Below are 19,246 nucleotides of genomic sequence, written 5' to 3'. Positions count from 1 at the left end.
ATAATACTTGAAATTTCTGTCTCCCTCTCCTTTTACAAACAGTAGCAAGTGGATATGTTATACTACTTTTTTAAAAAGTTCTCTTCCATGAAGGATTACTTTAGACTAAAAGCAGTTTATGGTCATAGATTCCAAAGTAAAACAATGTTTTTTTCCTATTCATTTGGGGTGATTTGGGTCAACTAAAATTTAAAAATTAAGTTTAGGATTTTAAAAACAGCTACAGCCTTTTAAGCATCAATTTTCAATGCTAACAGTAACTTATTACTTAAAATGAAAGTGCTGAATAAATGCCTCTTAATCACAGTGCTGAGAGAGGTGGTAAGTAGAAAATAATACACGTTAAGTGTGGGGCTAGAGGAACTTTCTGGAAAGCCACCTTCCCCGCTCCACCTACTCCAGAGCCGTGTCTTCTGGGAACCGAAAATCCCAGGACAGAGCTTCCTGTTCTCAGCTGCCTCCAGAGGTTTCTACAATAATGTCTTAAAAAATCAGTGGTAGTGTTTTGAGATTTCTGTAAGTGGGAGTGAAAAGTAAAATTAAATTCCTTTGCTATTACGGAAACAAGAGGTGGATACATATATGTGTCTGTATGCACACACGTATATACATGCGTATGAAGTGCCTGCTGCTATAAAAGGCCTTTGATAATTTCTCATATAGAATTGTGCAAGTGAAGGTGACCTTGGAGTGTTTCCACTCCAAACCCTTCCTCGCATGGGTGGGCAGAGGCCCCGAGGTGGTAGGTCAGGTCATATTGGGACTGGACCCTGGGCCGCCTCTGTGCCTGTTCACCGTTGACCAGCTGATTCCACTACTCAAACTGTCTTGATGCCAGTTTACATTTACGTAAAGTTCAACATGCAATTTCCTATAACACCCTGCAGGTAAACATGTATGTATCCATCTATATAAACGTGTTTTTTTTAAATTAATAGATCGAGTGAAAATGGACCTCAGCACACTTTGATAGGTTATTAGAAAACATGCCCCTTGCCCCAAGCACAGGCATACATGTTAAATGTATGCAGGAAGGGAAGCCAATACCGTGCATGGTATCCTGCAGTAAGGAATCCTACTTCCTGGGCTCTGCTCCTGCGCTGGGCTGGGTGGCGCCACTCGCGATGCCTCTAATAGGCTGTGCTGTGTATTGTGCCTCCATTCCAGGTGCTACCAAGATTGTTCCAGTGGAGGCTGGCCCCCCTGAAACAGGAGCCACAAACCCCGAGGCCACCTCAGCTGACCTGGCACCTCGGAGAGGCTACCAGGAGTATGCCATTCAGCAGACACCATATGAGCAGCCCATGAAGTCAAGCAGGTAAAGTGTCTGTCTGTGTGACTTAGCCAGAGGCTGGGCGCTGGTTCCCATCACAGAGGGCGAGAGCACAGCATGTTAGATTAGCAGGACCTGTTTCGTAAAGGACATTGGTTTCTTGATTTAACCAAAGAATCAAGCCCTCTTTATGGCCCATCTGCAGCCCACAGTGAAGGAGTGTGTGGTCTCCACATGCTCCCAGGGTCCCTGTCTCAGCTGTGTGTGGACTTGCTGAGGTAGAACAGCAGACGGATCACCTGAACTTTGCAAATGTGTTTCTGGAAGAGTGGGGAGGAGGTGTTCTTGAAGAGAGAATAAGCTTTAGTGCCAGATCGACCTGGGTGGGCTCTAGACTCTTCTACTAGACTTCAGCTCAGCAGATTAAACACCTATCATTTGTCTGGTACTGGGGGTGTGAGAGGGAACAGACACGGTGGCTGTTGGATGCAGCTTTTGCTCGCCTGTGACCTGACACAGGTGATTGTGCCTCCGAGCCCCTGTGACACCAGCCATAAGCTTGTCCAGTGGAGTCTGACTCAGTTTAGTGGTGGGAGTAAATGATAGTGTGTGGCAGTGTGTGGCACGTGCGTTGCTCTAACTGCACTGGGGCGTGATATCACACTGGTGCTGCATTAATCTGTAGCCTCAGTCCACTTTTCTTGCAAATGTGAGCAACTGAATTTATCGATGAAGTGGTAAAAATACTAATTCCTTTGGCAAAACTGTAATGTAATTAAATTTGAAGATCATTCTGGTCTCAATTCAGGTTGATTTGTAGATGTTAGCTAATTATCTTCATTGTATTTCTAGGTCTGTTGGGAGGGGTTCAACTAAATGCTAATTCAGTTACAGGTGGATGTACGCAATATTTAATGAATATTAAATATTTATATTTATATTGTCACACGTTTTATTAATATAGTATCGATTTTGAAATAATTATGAAGGAGACTTTTTTGTATGATAATTTGGCTTTGCAAAATATAGATACAAACTTTTAGATTATAGCAACATGTCCATTAGGTTATGTCAGTTAGGTATCATAGAAATATGGTACAGATTATATAGAAAATTATGAAAGTCCAGAAAAGTATGTAAAAATCATTTGTAATCTCACTACTCTAAGTTAGACACTGCTAATACTTTTAATTATTCCCTTCTAGCTCCTATATTTTATAAAATTGAGTTTATATTTTATGAGCAATTTTGTATCTTTTAATAGTAGCCACATTGTACTTTCTTTCCTTTTTTGCTCAACTTATACACAAACTGCTTTGTGGCAACATGCTGTAATATCCTGAGGATATGCTATATAGCCTGCTCAGCTCTGGAAATTGCAGCCAGTGAGATCTTTGGGAAGTGCCCATTTGATTGTACCCTCTAAGGCCCCCCATCGCCATTAGGAGAACTTGGCTTAGGGCCTCCCAGGACAGCCACCTCTCCAGCTCGGCCCCTCCTGTGCTCCCTCCGGTTCTCTGGGCTTCAGCTTCTGCTCCAGCCATCTGGGCCCTTTTTACTTCCCTGATCTCTCCTTGCAGGTGCCTCTTCCTCTTCCTGGATGTCTCCCCTCCCCCTGGTCATCCTTCAGCTCTCTGCTCAGCTGGCCAGTCCTCAGGGTGGCCTGTCCTGCCCCTCAGGGAGATCAGCCTGCTCTGACCTGGGCTCTTCCTGGCCTTGCCTTTTCCTGTCATAGTAGGGAGCCTGATGGTCTTTATCTGCTCATTTTTATGGCTGTTCTGCTGGCCCATGGCTCCTCTAGAAGGTTAGCTCCAGGAGAGCATGGGTTGTATTTGTTTTCATCCCTATTGTATCCCCAGTGCCTTGAATACTTTTTTAATGAGTGAATGAATGAAAAAAAATATGCAAAGTAGTTTCCTATGTTGGTCCCTCAAACAGCTTCCTGCTATTAACTTTTGTGAGAACAGCTACAGCTTAGTGAGCGGTTTTTGTAGTCTTTCATTTGGATCAAGGATTCTGGCCTTTCAAACTGATCGCCTGATCGCTTTCTCTTGCCTGGGCGAGAGTGTCCGTCACTGAGCGGGGAACCGAGGAGAATAATCTGGTAGGAGTCCTATGGAGGTGGCCCCTGTGTTATTCACAGGGTCGGGGGCGACGCTTGAGAGTCAGATGCAGACTGCTTAGCATCTTCATCAGATTCATTCTCCTTCCCAGGACACAGGGTGCCAGGACTCTGTCAGGTATTTGTCTAATAACACAAAAAAAGTTGCAGCAAAAGATTCTCCTGAGACCATTCAGACCTTGCAGTAGAGGAGGAGACACCGAGATGTGTTTACTTAGTTAATGTTGCGAATCCAGGGTTTCTGCCTTTGGTGCTCTTTGCACCAATAAAACGTGTCGCCTCCTGGATATCTTTATCATTTGAGAAGATCCAAATGAGTTTCCTTAAATTAACCTCAGGTTTAGCGTGCAGCAGACCAGTAGCTTTCACATTTGAATATTTTAATTACACTCTGTGAGTAGTACCCTCTGGTGTCTATGGACTGCAGCCCATTTATATGTTTTTAATTTAAGGACAAGACAGCCTGTGTTGATCAAACATGGTTGTGTGGATAGTTCCACACGGCTGGTCGTATGAATGGCACACGCCTGTTCCTCCTCCTGCCCCCCTCTTCCTGTTTGTACCTCAGCTCACACCTCTCTGCTTCAGCAAGTTTCCCACCCACCTCCATCCAGGTTTGCTGTGTCTTTCTCCATTCACCCTGCTCACATCGCTATCAACTCTTACACACTGTGGTGCAACCATATGCTGACCTGTCCTCTCTCCTCCTGACTGTGAGCTCCCGAGGAACATGCACCTGCTCTTCCATCCTCGGATGCGCCTGGTCCATGGCTCCCCGTTCCTGTTGGCTGGTGAATGACTGCATCCGTCCATCCATGCTCAGTCCCACTTAGTCACTTGTGAGCCCTCGGTGTTTGGTTCATAAGGAGGAGCTAGAGGTCTCTGGGAATGTGCAGAGTCTCTAGCGGTAATGGTGCTGTCATCTGTTTCTAGGCTAGGGCCCACCCAGCTCAAGATCTTCACCTGTGAGTACTGCAACAAAGTCTTCAAGTTCAAGCACTCCCTGCAGGCCCACCTTCGGATCCACACCAACGAGAAGCCCTACAAGTGCTCCCACTGCAGCTACGCCAGCGCCATCAAGGCCAACCTCAATGTGCATCTGCGCAAGCACACGGGCGAGAAGTTCTCCTGCGACTACTGCTCTTTCACTTGCCTGAGCAAGGGCCACCTCAAGGTGCACATCGAGCGGGTGCACAAGAAGATCAAGCAGCACTGCCGATTCTGCAAGAAGAAGTACTCCGACGTCAAGAACCTCATCAAGCACGTCCGTGAGGTGCACGACCCGCAGGACCAGCAGGTCAGGGAGGCCCTGGACGGGCTCTGCCTCCTGACCAGGGAAGGCAAGCGGCAGCTGCTCTACGACTGCCACATCTGTGAGCGCAAATTTAAGAACGAGTTGGACCGCGACCGCCACATGCTGGTCCATGGGGACCAGTGGCCCTTTGCCTGCGAGCTCTGCGGCCACGGGGCCACCAAGTACCAGGCACTGGAGCTGCATGTACGGAAGCACCCCTTCGTGTATGTCTGTGCCATGTGCCTCAAGAAGTTCGTCAGCTCCATCCGGCTGCGCTCCCACATCCGGGAGGCGCACGGGGCTGCCCAGGAGACCTCGGTCTTCACCAACTCCATCAACCAGAGTTTCTGCCTCCTGGAGCCCGGGGGGGACATCCAGCAGGAAGCCTTGGGTGGCCAGCTGCAGCTGGCAGAAGAAGACTTTGTGTTCCAGGGGGTCAGTGCACCCAAGGAGGCGGCTTGCCCTGGGGATGGGGAGTCTGAGAGGGGACAGAAGGAGCCGGAGGCCCCACTGGAGGTGCCTGCCCCGGCCGCACACTTAGCCGTCACCTCCCAGGCCGGAAGCACTGCCATGCCCCCCTGTGAGCTGGATGTCTCAGAGGTCTCCTCGGGCCTTCACTCGCCTGTGGTAGTTTCAGATGAGTTGTTGAAAAATGGTACCTCCTCTGCTGAGGCTTACGCTGCTCCTGAGAAGACCCTGAACACTGAGCCCAGAAACTCCACCCAGACTCAGGACAAAGAAGTCACCCTCCTGCTACCCAAGGCCAGAAGCCCTGCCACCAACCAGGAGGCTCAGGGTGCGGAGAGTCCCCCTGGGGAAGGGCGGAAGGCCCCTGCCCTCCCATCTGATGGGCTAGACCCCGGTAGGTGTCTCAGGTCAAACCCAGCTGAGGCCTCGAACCTTCCTCTGGAAGCTGGTGGAGAGGACACGGTCCTGCGCCCGCCTGACTTTTGCACACCTGTCCCCGAGCACCGGGCTAACATGAATGCGTTCATGAGGATCCTGGACAGTTTGCACAAGAGGCGGATGGACACTGGCCTGTGTGAGAGGATCCGGAAGGTGTACGGAGACCTGGAGTGTGAATACTGTGGTAAGAGAGGCAGCAGGGCGGCTGGTAGGCCTCTCACGCCATCCATCCCACCTTGCTTCGGATCACCTCGTGTGATTTGAGCTCACGTGTCTGCAGAGAGCGGCTTCTACACGAGCTGTCCTTCATGTGCAGAGAGCAGGGGTGGCTCCCCGTGTTGAGTCTTTGCGAAGGTGGCCAGGGTGACGGGACAGTGGAGCGTGCGGGCTCAGTCAGGCATGCATGGAGAGGCTCAGGCCCCCTCCGCCAGAACTTAACCAAGAAGAGGCATTCCTCTGGCACATGGCACATTTAACGTAGAGCTTTGAGTTGTGGCTGAGTTCTAGCTGAGCAGAGAGGTTACGGAAGTGGCTGCAGCTCTTTGTAGGGAGGCCCTGAATAGAACCTTCCAGTCACAGAGCAGGCATGGCTCAGTCCCTGGAGAGCTGGCAGCCCAGGGAGCAGGAGGCCCAGCTCTGGACCGGAGACCCAGGTGTCACTAGAGGTCAGAGTCTTCGGTGTATACATGTTCATAATAGTATCTGGCACCTAATTGGTCCTCAGTAAACCTTCGTGTCCTCCCCCAGCTCTGACATCTGGCAAAAAAGGTAGCACCCTTAATGTTTGCAACCACCCACCTTTGAAAAGTAATTTCCAGACAGAAATGTGGTGGACAGTGTGAAGGGTGACCCGGACAAGCAGGAGGCGTAGACAAGTAGAGTAGTTACAGAGTCGTAATAATAAAAATAAAAAAAAATCAAACTCAGTATAAAAGAAACTTCCTTGTTCTCACGTGAAAATATTTTTTTAGGCAAACTTTTTTGGTACCAAGTGCATTTTGACATGCATGTCCGCACCCACACCCGGGAACATCTGTATTATTGCTCCCAGTGTCACTATTCTTCCATCACCAAAAACTGCCTTAAACGCCATGTAATTCAGAAACACAGCAACATCTTGCTGAAGTGTCCCACTGAAGGCTGTGACTACTCGACTCCAGATAAATATAAGCTGCAGGCCCACCTTAAAGTGCACACAGAGCTGGTAAGTAGAAGCCCGAGTGGCAGCCCCGTCTCCCCTGGGTGCTCATGGCTTGCTCACTTTTATGCATATGGAGGTACCCCCGCTTCGTGTCCGTCCAGTGTGTCAGCGTCCACCCTGAAACCGCAGAGCCCTTCTCACGAAACAGGTTCTCCTCCTTGCGGGAGCCTTCACCCCAGGGTTCCTTTCCCAGGGAGAGTCTTCAGTATGATGAGAAAAAGACTCGATGGGAAACATTCACTTTCTGTACAGAATTCTCAGCATTGGAGACCGTCTGCAGAATAGAAGTAAAGCCAGGTCTCTCCAGTGACATGTTAATTACCAATAACAGGGACAATACTACTAATAATAGCTGCCACTAACAGTTGCTGAGAGATCAAATTAGAAAATGCCTGCCAAGTGCTAAGCGTGGTGTTTGGTTCCTAGTACGAGCACAGGAAAGGTCGACAACCTCTTATTGTCTGATGGTCGTGCTATTTGTAGGAAATCAAAAGAATATCTGTGAAGCAATTTTATTTCAAAAAAGTGGTGTATTTATCCAAAGTGCTGTTCATATCCACAGTGGTAACTCAGTTTAATGCTTTGGTGGGAGAACATGTAACACAGGGAATGAAGGCGTGCTTATTTTTGTGACTCCTAATCTGACTGAAGAGGCTGACCCCTGAGAGTGATTGGAGACAGGTATCAGGGGGGCACAGCTGGCCCCAGGCTGGCTCTGTTTCCATTGCATTGCTTTTTGTGCCACATGAGGCACAAAATGAGGCTTCAGAAACTGGATGTTCATGTCACCGTCTTCTGGCACCAAAATCACTAACACTGGCATTTTGTCACTATGGTGAAGTCAGGGTTTCTCAGGTTTTGTGGGTAGGTAAGAACATGCCCTTTGAGGTTAGAAACTTGGATTCAAATCCTGTCTGCAGCACTTGCACAGGCTGTGTGACACTGGACAGTTCACTTGTCCTTCCTGAGTAGCCTTCTGTATGAAATATATATTAAAAAGTACATATCTGTTTTATGCACACACATACACACATATGCACAGACATATACACACATGTATACACGTGTAGTATTTTTAAGTGACTTTTTCAGTTACAGTTGACATTCAGTATTATATTAGTTTCAGATATACAGCATAGTGGAAAGACATTCATATAATTTATGAAGTGATCCCCCCAATAAGTCTTATACACACATGTGCACACATACATATAATACATATACATTAAACACAACTATAAACACAGTACACACATATACACCCGTGCACATGTCTGTATTTGTCTCTGTAGAGATCTGCTAGAGTTACTGAGAGGTTAAAGTGGATGCTCTAGGTAAAGAGCTTGGCTCAGTGCTGGTGTGGCTGACGGAACCAGCTAGTGTCTGTCACCTGGTTCTGCTTAGTACATGTTCCTATTTCCTTATAGAGTTGCTGTCAGGTTGGTATTGCTTCTAGTATTCTCTTAGCGCAAGGAAAACTGAGGTGTCAGAAATGATCATTGTGACTTCACCAGAAACTCCTATGAGTCAAGAGGGGTGAGGCCAGCATGAGGGCAGCCTTGGGTGTAGCCGTGGATACCAGGGACCAGGCTGTCCCCCCATCCAGCCTCAAGGTGAGTTATGGAACCGTGCCTCAGTTTACCCGCCCTCAGGTGGGGGTGAAGTGAGGAGATATGTGCAAATGTCAGGATGTGCCTGGCATGGGGGAAGCACTGGACCAGCGGCTGTCGTTACTGTTACATTTATTCCACTCACCGGTTTGGAACTCGTTGCTCTGGATTCAGCGATTTTGAGACACGGACCGTGGACTGCTGAGAGCAAGGGTGCCGGAGAGCAGTTTTAGAGTCTGGGATGCCTGTTTTTCCATCCCCATAGCCTGTGTCAGAGGGACTCATGGCCCATCCCCCTGTGTTCTGGCCCCGGGATGTGGTGCTCAGCCCCCTGGCCACATCCTGGGGCTCCTGGTCAGTAGGAGAGCGTCGACATGCTCTCAGATCTTCAGCCCCAATTCATGTGCTTTCATTTTCTTATAAACTGGCATCTAAAGAAGCTTCTCTTTTCAACTTTCTGTGGTTATGAATCTCCTCCAAAGGGGCTCCCTCTTCAGTACCAACACTCGAGAAGGTGTTGGTGAGTGTGTGTTGGGGGAAGGGGAAGTCGCAGTTGCTGTTTCATCCTGTGGTCCAGGCTCTCGTGTGACCTTAATTTTCATGCCACTTCCAGGAGGTGGGGATTACTTCTGCCACTGGGCAGGTTAGGAGCCTTCTGTTGCAGAGCCATGTTGTAAGTTGCCACTGTCACCCTGTTGGTTGGGGATGGTGGTGGAGCTCAAGCCGCGTGCTTCTCCATGACCCACGCTCTCGTGACTGCCCCGTGCTGTGTGGCGGTCAGTCATGAATTTCAGCCACGCCATTCTGGGCAGGTCTCTTGGTCACTTGCACAGTATTTGAAGGAAGGTGGTGGCCGTAGATGTCCCATGAGAGTGGGGCCTGTGTTGATACTTCTGAGCTGTGCATTGTGCCCCAATAATTAAATGTTTGGAAGTTCCCACAAGAGAAGAGCAGGGAGGCGACGCCTCCACCTCGCCGAACAGGAAGCTATCCCGATTCTCGCGAACACTCGCCCTCTTGAGGTGGTTAAAGTGTCATTTCAGCCTCCCCTCGCCGACACATGCAGTTCTGCCGTCTGAGGCTGCTGCTCCTGCCGCTCGCTGACCCAGGCTAGAGGTGTTCTCGGCCTGCCCGCCACGGGGATGTCAGATACGAAGACGGGCCGGGCCTGTCTCCGAGGCGCTCTTTGTTTTGTGGGGGAGAAACTGGTGGACAGTGATGGCAGTGTGGCCATGAGGGAGGGTAAGCGAGGCCAACACAAACTACCCCGGAGAGGGCCAGGTCGAGGTAAAGGAGGGCTCCCTGGAGGCGGTGCTCTAAGCTTGATGAGCAGGATTTGGCCGTGGGAAGAGGCAGGGAGGAAATTCCCAACAGAGTAGGCAGCACAAACCAAGGAGAAGCCTTCCATATTTACATCAGAATATTGAATGAAGAGGCATTTTCCCTGAAGCAGGTGGCCTGTATCGCCAAGGTAATAAGACTGCATCATTTATGAAAGCAGGTTCCAGTATTTTGAACGTGTATTTTGAAGCAACATTTGTTTTTCGAGCCTGTAAATTATTTTTGTGAGGAAGCCAGAGGTAATAAATCACTGACATAGTCGGAAGATCTCGTTATCATCGCTTCCTTTCCCCTTCCTGAGCCCGAGGCAACCACTAATCTGCTTTCTAGCTCTATGGGTTTGCCTATTCTGGACACTACCTGGAGTAGTGGAGGGAATACTATGCCCTCCTTTCTCAGGGTGGTGGTGAGACTCCACCGAGGTGGCAGGAATGAGCTTCAGGATGTAAAGTGAAGATGCCGTACAGATGCCAGGGCAGGGCCTGGCTGGGACTGGAGAGGGTGCTGTCCTGACTGGGGGTGAGCCCTTGCGTCAGCGTGGGGCTTGGATTCCTCACTTGTGATCCAGGAAGTCGAGGCCAGGTGTGTTGAAAGTCTGGTCGGGCCCTCCCATTTGATGCAGGACTTACCTATTCTCAGGGCTGTGAGGGTTAAATTAGGAAATGTGTCGCTTACCCAGGTCAGTGTGCGTTCCATCCCCGGGTCATGATCCATTACGGGATTGTTCACTCAGTTCTGTGGACCACAGCTACTGTATCTTACAAAGGAAATGGAGTAGAACAAAATAGAAATTATCAGCATTGCTCCCCCACACCAAAGGTAAGTATTTTTTGAGACCTTTGTTTCTGTGTTTCGGTATGTTTACATGTCAGTATGTGTACATGTATGTGCAGGGTGGCGAAGTGAGATGGGCGGCCTCATTTGAGTCCCATTAAATACGTTCGTAAGTCACTCACCCAAATGATGTAACTCATGACATCACGAATCAGAATCCCATGGGGGTAACTGTTACAAGTGACATTCCTGGGCTCACACCTCTGTCATCGTGTGAGAAGGACCTGGGGATTGGCTAACTAAGTAAGTTTCTCCTGACACAGACTTTTGAAATATCCGGAGGTGGAGCATATGGTGGCTGTCCACAGTATGTCAGTGTGTTGCCCTTACCTCCGGCTTGTGTTCCTGCCCCGCAGACCTCGCAGGTAACAACCCCGAGGGCGGTGCAGCAGTCACAGCCCAGCTGGGCATGGGCACATTTTTGGTGTTGCAATCTCACTCCACCACTTGTCTGCAGTGTGGCTTCACTATCTAACCTCTCTGGGCCCTCTCTGTAAATTGTGGATAGCACTCCCGCCCCCAGGGGCGCTGTGCAAGTTTAGTGAGATGACCTTTGTAAGAGACACAGCACAGGTCCTTCTTAGCAGCAGGAATAGCGGAGACAGAGGGGTACAGTGGTGCTGGTGCTGGTGGTGGTGGTGGTGGGCATCCATCCAGCGGGTGATGGTCTCTCAAGAAATAGTTAAAATTGATGCTGGTCCATGTCTTTGAGAAGTGCATAGTCTGTTTTTGGCTATAAAGGTATACATTCTTTAAAAACTCTTACCAATCTTATGTTGCCAACAAAGCACAGAGAAAGCAGAGGGAGCTACCTCCAGGATCGTTCTGGAAATAAGTGGGTCAGTCTGTAGTTTTTTTCTTAACTGGAGGAAAATGCTGTTGAACTTAAATGACTGGACATGGGCTTTTCCTTACCTGGAGCCACAGGAGCATGGACTTTTCTTACTTGATCACAGGCCTATTTGTTTTTGTGTCGCCCTGCTGGGTGTTTACCCACAGAGCCAAGACCGCGGGCCGCCAGAGTATCCCCTGCACAAAACAGCTTCCTGTTAGCGGCCCGAGGTCCAGACCAACCAAGGGGGCTCAGCATGGCAAAGCAGACGGCTTTCAGTGAACGGAAAGTCCTTGAGCTGAAATCCCAAGTGGAGCATGTTTCTAACTGTTCAAATTAGTCACAATCTGAGCATCACCTGTCCTGTCTTCTCCATACTTTTGCATGTCCCATGATGACAATTGTGGCTCTGTGTGTTGGCCCTTCTCTCTCTATCCTAGATCCTGAGCCCCTTGAGGGCAGGGTCAGTGTCTCACACCTTTGCTCTCAGGGCAAAGCCCGGCGCATAGCGGGGGCGCTGGAAAGTCTGAGGAATGATGGGGTGAGGACAGCAGGTACCATAACCGTGATCTTTTATTCCTGAGAAACTGTTCAGAGTGGAATCTCCCATCTTATATTTTTAAGCTGATATCAGATATTTTATAGGTGTACTTATTTAGGTAACAGTTAATACACCTGGTGGCACAGAGGTGTAGACCAAGGCGAGGTTTGCCCAGAGTGGAGAGTGGGGCTCTGTGCATCAGCCCTGGGCTGCACCTGCACTGCATGCCGTGGCTGTGGCCGTGGCTGTGGCCTCAGCCGTGGTCTCCGGCTGCTGCCTCCCTTCTTTCAGTCTTGTGTTGCTTTGAAGGTCATTTCCCTCGGAACAAACTACCAGGGCTGGGCTCTTTTACTGTCATTACAGGATGGATTTCTCATTCTTTCGCCTCTGCCAGGAACGCTTTTAACCAGCTCTCTTTTTAAGTTTCAGTTTTCATCTCTGGTATGGAACTGAGGTTTTGAAAAAGAAAGAAATGAGTCCTAAGAGTGCACCCTTCTCCCAGCACCTTTCCCCACTGCCTGTGTCCTTCTGACAGTCTTCAAAGGCATCAAGAAATGAGGGGCCCTGATAAGCTCTAAGATAAATTGCTTTCAGACTATCAGAGATTAAATGAAAAAAATCAAATAGCAAGGACTCAGGGGAGATCACTGTAAACTCCTTCAAAGCCCTTTGAAAGCCTTCGTCAACTCTGATGACTAGGGCGCTGGGGACAGCGGGGTGGTGACAGGCCTCCTCCAGGGTGGGTGTCTGGCCGACGGCATCCTTTAGAATGTCACTATGAATGTGAGTTCCTGTGTGCGGATGCTGGGGGTGCCAAGGGGACCTGGAAGGGTCAAGGGCAGAAGAGGACAGTGACGGGTATGCTGAGAAGCCTGGAGCCCGTGATGTAGTCTGGGCAGAAAGCTCAGGACAGCCTCACGAGAGCTGCCTGGACCCCTGGACATCTGAGCCTGGCAGGCATGGCTCGTGCCTCAGATGTTTGGTGGGAAACGCATCCATACCATTTGGTTGTTCAGAGGGACTTTTGTTTTTAGGTATAAAGTACCCTTTTCTTAAGTGTACTCTGGGGAACACCAGCCTCAGGAGACATTCTGCAGCTAATCCAAAAGCCCTCTGGGAGTACGCTCTTTCAGATCCCCCTTCGGGAGGAGCCCAGGGTGCGTCAGCCCAGGAGAGGTCTGTCGTCCGAGGCCGAGTTGCATAATAACAGTGCTAAAACCACAGCAGCCAAGTCTCAGATTTATTGAGTACTCACTCTGTTCTGAGCACTTTATGTGCTTTGGATAAACGTTATTTTTAGAGCAGTTTTAGATTCACTGCAAAGCTGAGCAGACTGTACAGAGATTTCCCATGTGCCCCCTCCCCACATGTGCCTTGCATAGCTGGAATGAGTCCCAGTTGGTCATGGTGTATAGTTCCTTCTACACCCTTGGGTTCGGTGTGCTAATGTTTTGTTTTGTTGAGGATTTTTGCATCTATGTTCGTGAGAGATACTGGCTTGTCATTTTCTTGTGATGTCTGTTTTTGGTTTCAGGGTCATGCTGGCCTTCTAGAATGAGTTATGAAATGTTCCTTCTGCTTCTGTCTTCTACAAAAGATTGTAGAGAACTGGTATATGTCTTCCTTAACCATTTGGTAGAATTCACAGGTGAACCTATCTGGGCTGGCACTTTTTGTTTTGGAAGATTATTAATTATCGATCAATTTCTTTAATAGATATAAGCCTATTCACATTGTCTACTTTTTGTGTGAGTTGTGGCAGGTTGTGTCTTTTAAGGACTTGGTCTGTTTCAGGTAGGTTGTCACATTTGTGCTTATAGTGTTCCTTTAACCTTCCAGGTCCCTGCAGTCTCTAGTACACCCCTTTTGTTTTTTATATTACTAATTTGCTCTTTTTTTCTTAGTTGACCTGGCTAAAGGATAAATGATTTTATTGATCTTTGCAAAGAACCAGCCTTTGGTTCCATTGATTTTTTATTATTAATTTTTAGTTTTCAATTTCACTGATTTCTGCTCTAATTTCTTCTGCTTCGTTTGGATTTCATTTCCTCTTTCCCCCCCACTTTTTTAAGGTGGAAGTTTTGGTGATTGAATTTAGATTTTCCCTCCTTTCTGATCTATACATCAGTGCTATAAATTTCCCCTAAGCACAGCTTTCACTGCTTTCTACAGATTTGATAAGGTGTTTTTATTTAGTTCAAAGTATTAAAATTTTTTTCTTCAAATTTTTTCTTTGACGCATGTTATTTAAGTGTGTTTTTATCTGTGTGTATTTGGGGATATTCCGCCGTCTCTCTGTTACTGATTTCTAGTCCAGCCCACTGTGGCCTGCCCCCTTCTACCCCGGCTTCCTGAGGCAGGCCTGCTAAGGACAGGAAGCTGGTGTCTTTCATAGTGGTTCCCTTTCCCCTCTCCCTGCCAGCGCGATAGTCACTGTGAGAACAGGCTGAGCTCCTGTAGGTGAAACAACAGTTTAGGGGCCCTTATACGACTGGGTCCCTGGATTTCTAGCTCTGACAGTGGTGCTGGTTCTCAGGGAGCTTTCTGCTCGTGAGTTTTTGCACCAGTAAGCTGTGGTTCCTGTTTCTCCCTGTCTGTCCAGTTTGGGGGCAGTGATTTGCCCTAGGAACTCATGTCTCTTTGGATCTAAGAAGATTGCTGTTCTTTCAGCTTGTTCAGAGTTTCATTTGCTGTTAGAATGGAATGGAGACGTCCAAGTTTCTCACATGTGGGACCAGGAACTAGAAGTCCGCTTATGTGTTCTAGTCTCCTTTATCCTAGCAGTGCTATGAAGGAGGTGGTTTTTATTGACATTTTGAGGAAGCTAAGATATTGACATGTTAAGTAACTTGCCTAACGTTGCCCTAGCTAATAAGTGGTGAAAACGGGATTTGAACTCGGGGACTGTGAGCCCTGAGCCTCTACCACTAGTTACTGTCTCACAGGGCAGGAGCTCTGGGATCCAGAGGTCTGGCTTGAATGTCCAGCTGTGCTCTCTGGGTGGTGTGACCTGGGCCAGGTTCCTAAACGCCTCCTTAGTCAGGGTGTGTGAAGCACTTTGCCCAGAGCTGTGCTTACAGTACGTTCTTAAGACATGGCTGCTGTTGTCTTTATCATCACTTAGCGGAGTGAGTAGAGTGCATTTGGGGTGGCTGTGAGGATGCTATTCACTTACTAACCTGGGAAGCACATGCTGAGCTCACGGTAGGTGCTCAGTAAGTGGCGGGACATAGTCATCCTGTGCCCCCGAGCGAGTAAGGGCTGTGACATCCCCTGTATGCACAAGCCCAACACTTTACTGCAGGCAAAGCTCCTGCACATCTTGCTTTTGTTTTTTGTTCACCTGGACACGCAGAGTCCTCCCCGCCAGGTCTTGGCGCCCGGTAGTCTGGGCCTGGGAAGTTTGTTCCTGCTGGGCACGCTTGCGAGGGCTGTTGGGGGTCTGCCCGTGTGTCTTGGCTTGGCCAGCATGCACTGGGGCTGCCTCACCTGGCTGTCTTCCCTGTTGGGGATGCTGAGGGTGAGAGCAAGGAGGGAACCGGATGCCGGTGACTAACGCCTCTCTCTCCACCTTCTGACACACCTGACCCTGCGGCACAGGGTGGCATCTGCTGGTCTGTGCCCTTGCTCAGCTCAACCACTGTCCTAGCTTCTCCGGCTGCTATAATCAGCTGCACACCCACCCTAGAGGCTGAAACAATAGCTCTCTGTGGGCCCACGGGTGGTTCTGGAGGCGGGGAGTCCGCAATCAAGGTGCCGAGTGACGCTCTTCCTGAGGCTGTGGGCAGGTGTGCACTGGGACTCTCCTTGCTGGAGCCATTGGCTTGTAGACCTGCCACCTGTTCCTCTGCCTTCATCTTCACACGGCATCCTCCCTGGGTACACGTTTGTGTCCAGATTTCCCTTTTTAAGGACACTAGTCATGGTGGATTAGGGCCTGCCCTGGTGACCTCATCTTATGTAATTACAGCAATTACACCTACAACTACCCTATTTCCAAATGAGGCCCGAGGCATTAGGGGTTAGGACTTCACACGTGAATTTTGGGGGACACAGTTTAACCGATAGCACCCACCCTCTGGGAAAGTTGTCCTGTGAAATAGCCCCTGATGAGTTCTGACAGAAATGGCAGCTGAGCAAGGCCATGGCTTGGTCACTCACAGACCTGTGTCCCTAACTGGGAACGTGGCACCTCAGTTAGCCTGTGAGGCTGCGGCTGTGCCGGATGAGCTCCTTACCTGCAGCCTCAGTGGGACCCGGCCCTGGGTGGGAGGAGGAGCCCAGGTGGGCACCGGTACACTTGGGCTCTGACACTGGTTCTTCCTCATAGCCCCTGGCCTCAGTTTCTTAATCTGTAACATGAGCACAGTAATGCCTGTTCATGGAGAATCTCAATAGACTATCTTCTGTGATCCCCATGCATGCCATGCATATTGGGCACTAGAGGATGTGGTACACGCTGGGTCGCAGAGCAGCGCTGGTCTGTGTACAGACTCGAGGCCAGGCCTGCCCTCCACTGGCCCGGGCACCTCTGCGGGACTGCCATCGCTCACTCAGCCCGTCCCTCCCTCTAACACAGGCGACTTTGTTCCCCTGCCACTGTCCAGCTCGCTAGGCTGTGCGGGGCAGGTGCAGGCAGCTGGGGGCAGGTGCAGGCTGTGCGGGGCAGGTGCAGGCTGCATGTCATGTTTTTGGAAAGGTGCACTGTGCGTCGAGCTTTGATGGTGGCGGTGGCGGTGGTGGTGGCGATCTCTCCACAGCCCATTTGGGACAAGACAGTCAATTGATTTCATTCTCTTTCTGTTAAGGACAAAAGGAGTTACTCTTGTCCTGTGTGCGAAAAGTCTTTTTCAGAAGATCGGTTGATAAAGTCGCACATCAAGACCAACCACCCCGGTAAGGCTGTGCAGCTTGGAGCGGGAGGTCCATTGTAAATGCTCACACTTACCTTAAACAGCATCGCACATCAGCGGCACTAAATGAAAGCAGAGAGGGAGGAAGATGGGAGTAAGCCCAAGGGGCACAATCATCTTTATTTAGAGCTGGGAGTTTATATAATTATTTACCTCATTTATCCTTTTATCTCCCCAAAGTCGAATGAGCCCCCTCGCCCCCTTTAACATGAACTTTGAATGCCTTTACGTGGGTCACTGCCAGTGCAGGTCTGACTAGATTCCACCCTCAGGAGCCTATGCCTGGTCCTTCCATAGGTTTGTGTTGCCCAACGTGGTGGTTATGAGGGTGTGGGCTTCCTCCCAGGCCCAGGAACCTCCGTGAGTTGGAGTGACCATCACCTTTGGTCAGTTTCATGCCACTGAGATGTGTGAAGGTGAGCCTCGAGCTGCCTGGGCATTTGTGTCTTGTCACTTCCATGCTCACTGCCTGGGATACATCTCCTCTACTCTGCCTGGTTAATTCCTGTTTATTTTTTATGTTCTCTCTCAGAGCCCCACCCTTGGGGAGGCTTTGGTGGCCCCTGTCTGGGAGAGAGCTCCTCCTACACCCCCATCACAGTGCAGATACCACTTGCACTCTAGTCATCGGTACTGTCCCGCAGCCCCTGGGACATCCTTGGACAGGGCTGAGCTACAGCTGAGCTTCCTCAGTTATCTACATTTTGTCAAACTTGTTTCCTGTATCAACCCCCATATATATATTTTTTTCTGGAATAGTATTTTAAAGTATATCCCAGGAATCATATAATTTCCCCATAAACACAACTTTAGAATGCACCTCTACTAAGAATTTTGTCACCAACCCCTGTGTTACCTTTAAAACAAACAGAAGTCACAGTAGTCCCTTCTCACCACCTCGTATCAGTCCATTTAAAATTCCCCCAGCCAACACAGGTTTTTTGTTTGTTTGTTTTACAGCTTGCTTGTTTGAATCAAGATCCAGGCATTTTGCTTTCAGTTGTTATGTCCCTTAAGTTTCTTGTATTCTTATAGGACACCCCTGCCTCCTGCTCCCCCCCCTCCCATTACATTGACTTGGAGAAACTGGGTTGCTGTTCCTGTGGACAGTTTCACATTCTGCATTTATCTGACTGTCTCCTCGTGATGTCGTTTCTGCATCCCTCCCATTTCATGTGAACAGATATTTAGTTTTGAGACTTGATTAGATTCTAGGTTAACTTTTTGTGCAAAACTCCTCCCATGACAGCACAAGGCACATCCCAGTCTGCCTGCTGGGACTGACCAGTGGGCTCAGGTGCCTCCTCGAGGTTCATTCACCTCTCACTTGAACCGAAGTCCTCTGGCTGCTTCTGATGACTACCTGCGTTTCTTCCAGAGGTCTCCATGAACACCATCTCAGAGGTGCTTGGGAGGAGGGTTCAGCTGAAGGGGCTGATTGGAAAGAGAGCCATGAAGTGCCCGTACTGTGATTTCTACTTCATGAAGAATGGCTCCGACCTTCAGCGGCACATTTGGGCTCACGAAGGTGAGTATCCGCCTTTCTGAGTAGAGGCCCTCTGAGTGTCGCGCTTGCATGCTTCATTTGGGAGTGAGTTAGGAGGAAGCCACGTCTTTGGGTGGTCTACAGTTAGAATTTCTTTAGCACGCCGAGAAGCATGTCCATCAATACACTGCAACCAGTGATTTAAATATTACAAATTTAGCTGCAGTTGCAGTGGTGAGAGGTGTGCGGTTCTTCATTGCTGTATAGTTAAATAAGTAAACAAATCACTGTGACTCTTGTACTAGGCAACAAGGATGCATGGTCTCAGTTATAGCAGTAACTCTGGTACCTACAAGGGTGTACTGTGCCTGGTAGCTGCTGAGCAAGTGTTGATGTTCTGAATGAATGGAGGCTGGAGGGACCTCAGAGCCCTATGATTCCCACAGTGGGAGGAATTCGGACATGGAAGAGTTGTGTGCAGATGAAGTAGTGGAAGGAGGAACGGAGGCTGTATGTTTGGGGTCTTGCTCGTGAAGGAAGTGTGGGGAGCACTCTCTGGGTCTTTGGAAAGTTGGAGGTCAGGATACAGTTAGAGTCTGCAGGCTGCCAGCTTTGTTTCCTCCCCCTGGGTAGGGATGTGGCTCCCTGGGTATGAGACATGGGCCCTCCTGTGAGGCAGGGACCTGGAGTACTGCAGGGGGAACAAGGCAGCTCCTGGCTGGGATGGAAGACTCAGTCTTATCCACAAATGGGATGAAAATGACCTGTTTTTAGGCCACAGAGAAGGGACTTTTAAGAAGAGAGGCTAACAGTTCAGTAAAGAGAACAGTAATGATGGAGTAGGAACCTGGACAAGGCAGGAAGAGCTGAGAGCAGAGCCCGGCTGGGAGATA

The 19,246-nt window shown here is 49.2% G+C and overlaps 1 protein-coding gene across 1 annotated transcript in view; it reads left to right on the top strand.

Moving 5' to 3' along the window:
• The window catches only part of ZFAT (zinc finger and AT-hook domain containing), a 133,652-nt gene that overhangs the window by 48,372 nt on the left and 66,034 nt on the right, over positions 1-19,246 (top strand). Inside the window, exons 5-9 of the mRNA XM_081116469.1 lie at positions 1,168-1,318; positions 4,329-5,779; positions 6,567-6,799; positions 16,763-16,850; positions 18,246-18,395. Of these exons, the coding sequence (XP_080972595.1) occupies positions 1,168-1,318; positions 4,329-5,779; positions 6,567-6,799; positions 16,763-16,850; positions 18,246-18,395 (2,073 nt within the window). The remainder of the gene's footprint in view (positions 1-1,167; positions 1,319-4,328; positions 5,780-6,566; positions 6,800-16,762; positions 16,851-18,245; positions 18,396-19,246) is intronic.

This window comes from Miniopterus schreibersii (assembly GCF_964146895.1).
Source record: "Miniopterus schreibersii genome assembly, chromosome: 17".
In the NCBI taxonomy this organism is placed as follows: Eukaryota; Metazoa; Chordata; class Mammalia; order Chiroptera; family Miniopteridae; genus Miniopterus; species Miniopterus schreibersii.
This window is presented reverse-complemented; position numbering and strand designations above follow the sequence as displayed.